Source organism: Petaurus breviceps, unplaced genomic scaffold (genome assembly GCF_028583685.1).
Source record: "Petaurus breviceps papuanus isolate PSGF00001 unplaced genomic scaffold, PetGlider_PUasm1.0 379, whole genome shotgun sequence".
In the NCBI taxonomy this organism is placed as follows: domain Eukaryota; kingdom Metazoa; phylum Chordata; class Mammalia; order Diprotodontia; family Petauridae; genus Petaurus; species Petaurus breviceps.
Window position 1 is genome coordinate 3,389,494 of NW_027186303.1, and position 10,289 is coordinate 3,399,782.

The 10,289-nt window shown below is 48.2% G+C and overlaps 1 protein-coding gene across 1 annotated transcript in view; it reads right to left on the reverse strand.

The window, feature by feature from the left end:
- MEI1 (meiotic double-stranded break formation protein 1) overlaps window positions 1-1,073 on the reverse strand; it is a 74,789-nt gene extending 73,716 nt beyond the window's left edge. Inside the window, exon 1 of the mRNA XM_069099360.1 lies at window positions 73-1,073. Coding sequence (XP_068955461.1) covers window positions 73-240 — 168 coding nt within the window. The 5' untranslated portion in view covers window positions 241-1,073. The remainder of the gene's footprint in view (window positions 1-72) is intronic.
- Between the last annotated feature and the right edge of the window lie 9,216 nt (window positions 1,074-10,289).

The window sequence follows — 10,289 nt, forward strand, 5'->3', positions numbered from 1 at the left end:
GAGAGAGAGAGAGAGAGAGAGAGAGAGAGAGAGAAAAGGCTCAGAAGGCGCAGGCGCAGTCGAGAGCCGCACCGAGACGCCGCTCGTGGGCTGCAGCAGTTCCAGGGCGCAGGCCAGGCAGAGGCGCGGCGGTCGAGGCAGCAGCCAGCGCGGGTCGTGCCGGAAATGGCCCCGCTCATAGAGCAGCAGCGCCGTTCCCGTTGCCTCCTCGTCCCCTCCGAGCTCGGGCCTCGCCTCCATCCTCTCCTCACTTCGAGCCCTGGCACCAGCACCTCCTCAAGCACGAAGCGAGCGTGCTCTGCGCACGCAAACGCAGCCGGGAGCGGGCCAAAAACTAGACTCTGCGAAGTGCGCCTGCGCGGGCCAGAGCGTCATGGTCACGTGAAGATTGGCCTGGAGAGCCACGTGCGGAGGCCGCCAGTCTATCCACCAACGTTTGTTAAGCGCTCGCGCTCTTGGAGTTGCTGCCTCTCTGAGTGCCTCTGATCAGAATCACGGGCTTGGAAGGAGCTTTAATACACAATCAACGAGCTCTGACCGAGCCTGAGTGGATGTAAAAGCAGTTACTAAAGGGGATACAAATCCCAGAGCCCAAACAGCCCCACTGGTTCTCATGGGGGAGGAGGGACCCCCAGGGGAGGTTCCAGGGGCTGGGGCGGTGGAAAAACCCCTTTCCGTGCTTCTGCCAATCAGCAGAATGCCTGCCGGGTACAGGGCGCAGCAGAAGAGGCCGGGGCAGCCCCTTCCCTGGAGGAGCCCAAAGTTCTAATAGGGGGATGGGGGGGCTGTGCAGCCTGCAGACAGCCCTGAACTGACCAGGTGGCGTAGACAGGTAAAGCTGGAAAGGCCCGAAGAGCAGGGACATGAGCAGTGATGGGGTCACTCGGGAAAGGCGAAGGGCACTGAACCCAGGAGTGTGTGCTGGGGGTCGAGATGGAAGACCACTGGGAAGGCAGGTTTAGAGCCAAGAGCCCCATGGTCCGGTTTCCAGAACGAACATTTTTATCCCACAAGTCAATAAATGCCACAAAGTTTTGGTTTTTTGTGTTGTTGTCTAGACTTAAGTGATGGAGAAGATATTAGTGATGCACGTTAAACTTAAAAAGTGCCTTTTTTGGGGCGGGTAGGTGGCGCAGTGAATAGAGCACTGGCCCTGGAGTCAGGAGAACCTGGGTTCAGATTCAGCCTCAGACACTTAACACAAAATCTTGCCGTGTGACCTTGGGCAAGTCAACCCTAATTGCCCTCCAAAAAGAAAAAAAAAAGGGCTTTTTTTTTTTTTCCAGAGAGCTGGTTGTTAAAACATTTACCAGCGCACCCCTGGTCCAAAATGTCTAAAAAGTCCCACTGGTGATGTGGGACTGGAGCTCAAGAGTGATTAGGGCTGGACAGACAGACATATCTCTGTCTATTTACCTATATCTATATATCTGGGAAGGATTCTGCATGGAGATGATAATTTAATCCAAATCTATGGCAACTGATGACATCACCTCAAGACAAAGCATAGAGAGCAAAGAGGACCCACAATAGAGGCTTGGAGGACACCCACAGAGAGCAGGCATGACCTGCATGAAGGGCCAGCAGAGGAGACTGGGAATATGTGATCAGATGGGGAGGAGGAGAGCCCGGAGAGAGTCTGGATTGAATGATAGAGTTGGATTGAGTGAACCTCAAAGACAGAGGTTACTGAGTGATGGTGGTTCAAGAAGACCCCACAAGTGGCCATGGGGGGGGGGCAAGGATTCTTATGTACCAGTGAGTGGGAGAGGGCACATATGAGTGGGCCTGGGGGGCCAGGTCAGATCTCCAGGAAAGCTAGAAGGTGGAACAAATGAGAAGGGAAAAAGTTTAAGATGAAAGACAATCTGAAGAGGGCAGGTGGATTTGGAACGTGGTGGGGTGGAGAGAAGGGAGGGGGATAGGAATAAGGGAGCAGTGGGAGGGGTGAGGGGATGGAGTTTGTGTATGGACAGTCAGGAGTTCAGAATCACTGGGATGGAGAAGAGTCTGAGGGTGTAGAAGTCTTCTAAACATCAAGGAATGAATGAGTCTAAGCAGTAGATCAGTGTCTGGAGAGGGAGGCAGATGATTAGACTGTCAAGACCCAGGTCCAGTCTACCTATAAGTGGTGATGTTGTGTGTGTCCTGTGAGGTCCAGCAGGCAGAAGCAGGCAGGGGTACAGACTAGGGGAATCCAAGCAAAGAGAAATCCTCAGGTCCAGTCTGAATGGTCTCCTGAGTACTAAAGAAAGTGCTGGGCCAGGAGGCAGGTGGTCATCATTGGTGCTGACACAGGGCTCCCTGAGAAAGTTTTAGCAATGAGATGGTTTGATTAAGGACTGACCTGGGGCTTTCCGGGAAGTCTGGGATAGAAGGAATTAGCAGCCCAGGAGTGGGACGACTGAGATGGGATAATGTGTGGACAAACTGAATACAAAGCCATCTTCTCACCTGGTAATTGGAGGGATTGGCCCAAGTTCACGGGTAAGTGTGACTCCTACCATGTTCCTCTACCTTCCCCAAGGCTTCACAGTCGCTCGTGTGAACCAGTAAGCATCAGCATGGAGGAGTCCTGGTGTGGAGACTCCTTGCAGCCTCTCTCACTGACACCCCTGACTGTGCTGACCAAGTGACACAGTTTTATGTCCATGGCAAGACCTAAACCCTTCTCTTCTTGACTCCAAGGTCAGCATCCCAGATGGACTAAAGCTTCAGAACTTCCCGAAATAATGTGGGTTAAATATGTCCTCTGTCCTTTGCAGCCCAGTTGCCCTGGGCCCAGAGACATTAAATACCTGCCCAGGACTTGAACCCAGGCCTTCCTGACTTGGAGGTTGTGTCCCTCTCCATTAGACATTTGTAAATCTGTGCATCTCCTTTCACTGCTGTGGTTTGAGTACAATTCAAAGGGCCAGAAGGAGGTCTTTGCAGGAATGCCAGGGCCACATGCCAATAGAAACCCCAGTTCACTTGTCTAGGCTTCTTCCCATCCCCAGTTCAACAACACTGATTCAGAAGCTTCAGAATTTTTCTTTGCATTGAGCTGACATCTCTCTCCCCTACCCAATCCTTCCCTCTTTTACTTGGTATCTTCAGGTTCAGCCCCCACCTCCCCCCAGTGCTCTACTCATTTTCTTCTAAAAGATAAGTCTCCCCAGCTCTGGGTCCCCACCCTCCTCCGAACACCAGCTTATCAATCTTCTCTCCTAACCTACTCTCCTGCTGTTAAGTACCAAGTTCTCAACAACATGGGGTCTCATCAGAGAAGCCATACTGGGTCTGGAATCAGGAGACCTGAACTTGAAGCCTAATTCTGTACCTTTTTTTGTGACCTTGAGTCTGTTGCTTGACTTCTCAGGTGAGGGGAGTGGGTCTCAGTTTACCTATATGTAAAATTAAGACCTTGGCCCAGATGACCTCTGAGGACCCTTTTGGTTCTGAGTCTATGAACCCCAAAGGACCAATGGAGGAAAAATCCACAAGTCAGAAAAGCCTGAAAAAGCAACTTTTACTAGAGGCATTCTCTGAAGAGCAGGGAACAGCAGGCAATCTCTGGCACAGGGTCTGGATCTGGGACCTATTTGTTGAAGTTGAGCCGGGCTAGAAGAGCTCTCAGTCGCTTCACCCAGCTGGCTTTGGTAGGTACTTGTTCACTCTGAGGGGTCTGTGCTGATGATTCCCCCATCCCATCATCATAAAAGGATCCATCTGGGGGTGGAGAGCCCCTTTCCAAGTCCAGGGAAGTGTAGCTCCTGGTGGATCCTCTGAGGTCAGACCCTTCAACCTCTTCTCTGTCCCAAGATCTCCCAGGAAGCCCAGCCTGGGGTGTTCCTGAGCTCCCAGCCTCCCTTAGAAGGTTGGGATCCTCTTGGCATTGATTGTAGTTGGAGACAGAAGTTGCCGAGCTGGCTTGCCTCGGGGACCAGGGCATCTTGTTCATAAAGGCCATGCCCAGTCTCACAGCTACAGTTCGAAAAGGTCCTTTGGTCCTTCCTGGGGAATAAGAGGAGGCCCCTGATTCAGGTATCTTTCCTCCCTGAGACCAAAAAATCCTTTTTCTCTGTTCTACTGGCAAGAGGTGAACTTCTGAGCTGTGACTCTTCAGGGTGTCCCCACCAGAATTGCTCATGTTCTGCACTTGAGGGGCTGAAGGCATTGACCAGTGACACACCGTTGTCCAGGGCAGAGCCTGACTGTCTCGGATGACCTTTGGGTTCAGTTCCTTTTTGCAGGGATCCTGGGGCCCACCCTCCAGCATGAAGGCCCCAGGACCTGGGCTGCCTAGCTTCGAAAAGATGCCCTGGGCTTCATTAGAAGGGCCTGGCCGTGGCTCTGAGCTGCTCCCCCTGCTTCTGGGAGATGCCTCCTCTGCGGCCTCCTGACTGCCCCTCCACTCCCAGGCCATGGTGGATGGGGAGTCTTTGGTGCTAAATCCTGTCTGCTCCCTGGTGGCATCTCCCAGGGGACAGTCTGGGATGACTGGTAGCATGGCCCGAGACAGAGCCTCATCGCAGAGATCATGCAGCCCCCAGGGGTTTGGGGACTGTTTAGGCCCCTTAGGTCCATCAAGACTGATGGAGAGGTCCCTCATGTCTGGACAACCTGGGTCATTTTTCATTTTTTTCTTTCTGGGTAGCATGGGCACCTTCTGGGCTTCCTTCTCCTGGCACGTAAGTCTCTCCTTGAATTGGATAAATGTCTGTAGCGCAGGGTTAGGGGTGCCACTGGCAGCCTTTGGAAGGCTCAGGTCCTGGCAGGCGGGGTTTCCCCCTACTGTGCAGCTGCTTTGGATTGCTGTCTGTTCCAGGTCGGGCTCACCTTCCTGGGTCTTTGACTCTTCCTTACTGGTCTCCTCCTCTTCTGGACTGGAGCACTGCATGCCAGCATCAGAAGGTGAAGAAGGACCCATCAGTTGAAACAGCCACTCAGACTCCTGGATCCTTTGGGGGAGACCCCACTTCAAGTGGGTAATCTTGCGTCGCATGAGGGATTTCAGAAGGAGCTGGGAGCTCTTCTTCAGGGTTGGTCGCTTTGGGGGCACAGAATGAGTTGATATGACAACCCCCTTGGAATCAGTATCTGAGGGTGTTGGGGCAGAGTTGCTATCTTCTGGGGGTACAGCAAAAAGGGGAAGAGGACTCAGAGTCTGACTTTCTTCGCTCCACCCTGGGAGACGTGTATCATGGTGGCTGAGCTCCAAGGCAGTGCCCCCATCTTGGCCACACTGGTGTTGATACCGACCTGGCATGAGACCAGTGCCACCTCCTGCCCTGGGCTCCCTTCCAGGGAAGTCCTCATGGATGTCCTGAAGACTTTCCTCCCTTTCAGGGGGTTGGAGACCCTCACACATTTGAACCAGTGGCTGTGTCAGAGGAGTGGTATCAAGGGACCCCTCAGGAGCCTCCAGCTCCTGGTCTGAGGCTTCAGAGTCAGCATCTTCCAAAGCTGGACCCCATGGGAAACTGGTATCTTTGTAGGTGTGACTTTCTCCTTCTGAGAAATTGGTTTGAGAACCAGCCTCTAAAACATCTTTACCTGCAACCAGCCCCTCCTCCACTCCCAAAGTCTGGGTCGTCAGAGTACCTTCATCCTTGGTCAGCTGCTGGTCTTCTCTCTCTGGTTCCTGTGCTTCAGACCCTTCCACCAGTTGATCCACAGACATGCATGGCCCTTCAATGGACAGCAGAGAGTGGCAAGGCATCCTCTCAGGAGCTGGTGGGGGATCGGGAAGGGGAATTTCCTTCAAGACTGAGAGAGGTGGTGGGAGGATGACAGATGTCTTCTCTGGGGTCTGCTCCATCCAGCCTGGCCCCTCTAGGACTTGGGATAGGGGGACCTTGCAGAGAAGATGAGCCTGGATGTTGCAGACCCCCCAAGCAAACTGCCACCCCCCTAGGACATGTAGCTCCTTATGGTACTCCTCTAGACACCTACAGGTGCTTGGGAAGAGTGGGGAGCAGACACCAAGCTCGCCAGATTTCTCAAGGCCTGTGTGTCCTGACACCTGGGAGAGCAGGAACTGGACCCAGGATTCCCGGAGCTTCTGGGGTGGTCCCCACTTTTGCCGGTGGACTAACTTCTGGACATGGATTTCCAGGCGCTTTTGGGTGCAGGGACAGATGGAGAGCCCAGAAGATGGCACAGGGATGGCAAAGCGGTACCAGGGAGGCACTGCCCACTTCAGCAGCGACACCTATGGGATGGAGAAGGTAGAGAGCATCAGGATAAAGGATGGGCTTGTCATCCCCCATGCCCTTGCCTCCCACAGAACCTGATGTCCAGCAGAGCCCTCTGGGAGCCGGACCCCTGGCCTTCCTGCATCCTAGCTATGTGACCTTGGAGAAGCTTCTCCCCCATGCTAAGCCTGTTTCCTCAACTATAAAATAATGGAGTTAGCTAAAATTATCCCTGAAAACTTTGCCAACTCTAAATCCTACAATCTCTCTGATTTATTTCTGTCATGGTGCATGTAAGTCAGCTCTCTTCTGTTCCCACAATCCCCCACTAGGTCTTCCAGACCTACCTTGACTGCAGATCTTCCCCACTCTTTGTTCTAGTCTATGAGAGCTCACATTTTGATAGTTTGCAAAGCACTTTCCTCACTACAACGCTGTGGTGCAGATAAACATAATCCCCATTTTCCAGAGGAGGAAATCGTCCTGTAACACATACATTCATCCTACCTAGAACCAAGTCTCTATTATCTTCATGTTCTAGCCCCTTTCACTCCCCATCCCACCATGGAGCCCTATCTCTGGGGATTCTCAGTATATTTGGACTTGGTGGCATTGTTGGTCAAGGAAGAATCCATCAACAAGCTTTTAGTAAAGGATTTTCTATGTGCCAGACAGACCTTGTACTAGGCTCTGAAGACCCAAAGACAAAAATAATCCTTGCCTTCCAGGAACTTACCTTCTGTAGTGGGAGATACAGATACACATAAGTGCCATGTCATACCAACATGAAGCAATTTGGCAGATGAGATATTAGCAGCCACAGAGAGAAGGAAAGGCCTCAAAGAGAAGGTGATGCTTTAACTGAGTTTTGAAGGAAGCTCAGGACTCTAGGAGACAGAGGCGAGAAGGGAGGGACATTTCAGGCACAGAGGATAAGACTGTGCAAAGTTGCCTTCCAGGGAAAAGAAGTGGCCAATGTGAGGACCAGCAAGAAAGGCTGAAACACAGAATACTCAAAGTGCGGTAAAGTGCTATAGGCTCAAAAACATAGACTGGTTCTAGGTTGTGAAGGGTTTAGATGTCAAGCAGAAGAGTTTGTATTTGATCTCCAGTGCCTAGAAGAGGACTGGCATATAGAAGTCATTTAATAAATGCTTGTTGATCAATTGAACCTAGAGATAATAGGGAGCCACTGGAATTTAATTTGGAAGCCAATTGGGAGGTTAAAGGTAACGTAGGAGAAAAGGCAGGGACTTGCCTGAACTCTCCCAAATTCCCTTCCAAACAACTCTAAAATAATGCCTCCAAATGAATTCTGGAGCACCTACCAACAAAAGGATGGGGTGAAACAATCTTCCAGACCAAGACAATTTAGAAGGTCAGCAGGAAAGGTCTGTCCTACCATGTGAGAGAGGAGCACAGCACAGATAATGCTTGTCAAGATAGCAGCAAGGCTCCAGGCCCCTGATCCTATTGCATCAGGCCTTAGGGGCAACTGAATCAGCAGCAACAGCAGCAGTTTCCATAGTTCTCAGCCCATAGAAGGGAAGGGAGTTAGACAACTGGTCAGAAGAAGATTAAAGGGGACCCTTTACTGGCATTGGGTGCAGGGCTCTGTTGCATTGCTTATACTTAGATCCAGGTCACTGTCCTGGGTGACAGTCCAGGATTGAGAAGGAATATTTATGCACCAGAGCTTGTAGCCAAAGGTATGGGGACCTTGGTCACAGTTCCAGGGTGGAAAAGAGTGCTTATGGTTGCTCACAGAGCAGAACACAGGCCAGGAAAGTAGTAAACACACCTCTTGTTAGATTATACTACCTTGGAAGAACTGAAAACTTACAAACCCCCAGAACTAGCTTTGAAAACAGCAGCATGAAAAACCTGAAGCTTGGGACAGTGCCCCCTCCACCCAAGGAGCAAAACCCAACTTTAACATAAAGTTCAAAGTCAAGAAATAGGCTGGAATAATGAGAAAACAACAACAAAAAAAAAGAAGAAGAAGAAGAACCTGACCATAGAAAGTTACTATAGTGACAGGAAAGATCAAAACACAAATTCAGAAAGCAAAGTCAAAACTACTACATCTTCAAAGCCTCAAAAAAAAAAATGTGAATTGGACACAAGCCCAAGAAGAATTTCTGGAAGCACTCAAAAAGGAATTTAAAAGAGGAAAAAGTGGGAAAAGAAATTATAGTGATGCAAGAAAATCAGGAAAAGAAGTCAAAAGCTTGGCAAAATAGGCACCAAAAAATACTGAAGATAATTACAGTAGATTGGGGGAAGCATTAACTAGAAGCAGAATACTTTTGAGGATGGACAGAGTAGAAGGAGAGGAAAGGATACACAGGGAAGAAAATTGGATACAAGAAAATACACAGTTGTTAATCATAACTGAAAACAATTTCTATAGCAAGTTTCTCTGATAAAGGCCTTATTTCTCAAATTTACAGATAATTGAGTCAGATTTGTAAGAATAAAAATCTTTCCCCAGTTGATAAATAGTCTAAGAATGGGCAGTTTTCACATGAAGAAATCAAATCTATCTATGGTCAAAAATGCCCTCAATCACTATTGGAGAAATGCAAACTAAAACAACTCTGAGGTACCACTCTACACCTATCCAATTGGATAATTTGACAGAAAAGAAGAAAAATGACAAATGTTGGAGGGGATATGGTAAAATTGGGACACTCAATCACTGTTGGTAGAGTTGTGAACTGATCCAACTATTCTGAAGAACAATTTGGAACTATGCCCAACTATGCCCAAAGGACTATAAAACTATACATACCCTTTGACCTAGCAATACAGTTTATAAATCTGTATCCAATAAAGATTTAAAGAAAAAAAAGGAAAAGGATCTACATGTACACAAATATTGATAGCAGCTCTTTTTGTCATGGCAAAGAATTGGAAATTGAGAAGATGCCATCAACTGGGAATAATTGAATAAATTGTGTTTTATGATTGTGATGGAATACTATTGTGCTATAAGAAATGATGAGCAGGATGCTCTCAGAAAAAATCTGGAAAGACTTAAATGAACTGATACAAAATTAAATGAGCAGAACCAGAACACTGTATATAGTAACAACAATATTGCACAATGATCAACTGTGAATGACTTAGCTATTTTTAGCAATACAATGATCCAAGACAATTTTGAAGAGATTAAGATGAAAAATGCTATCTACCTCCAGAGAAAGAACTTATGGAGTCGGAATGCAGATTGAAGCAGACTTTTTCTTTATTTTTCTTGGTTTTTTTTTTTGGTCTGTTTTCTCTTTCACAACATGACTAATATGGAAATATGCTTTGCATGACTACACATGCATATAAACTTTTTATTAAGTTGTTTGCATTCTCAGGGGGGAGGGAAAGAATTGGGAACTCAATTTTAAAAAAATGAATTTTTTTTCATGTAATTGGGGAAAATAATTTTTTTTTGCCTTTTGGAGGGCAGTTGGGGTTAAGTAACAAGATTACACGGCTAGTTTTTTTTGTGTGTAGATGTTAAGTGTCTGAGACTAGAACCGAACTGGGGTCCTCCTGACTCCAGGGCTGGTGCTTTATTCACTGCGCCACCTAACCGCCCGAAAATAATATTTTTAAAGGGTGACAAGGAGGCTTAAAGACCTTTGGCTCCATATGCTCAGTTTGTGGGACATGCACTTGGGACTGGTTAGCAGCACAGTGAAGGCCTACCTTTCCCTTTCTTTCGTTTTTCGATCTCATCAATGCCTTTTTAACAAAATAAAAAATATAAGTTATGCAATTGTTTCCTAACTCACTTCCTAAGAATCCTCCCTCCCCTTGCCCCTAACCTTGATTGCTCCTGGTCATAATGAAAAACAATTAAGCAAATCCAACATGATCTAGCATTGCAGATCTAACTTAATAGGAGTCTCTGTAGTCCTACCCCCTCATTATACAAATGAGGAAATTGAGGCCCAGAAAAAAAGTGAAGTTACTTCCCCTGTGTCATCAGAGAATTTTTTTGGTTTGGCTCTGTTGCCGAGGTTTGTTTGAAACAGCAAGTCCCATCAGTAGCTCTAGCTGCTGAATTCTGAATTCTGAAAGTCTGCAGAATTCAGCTGAGACACCAAA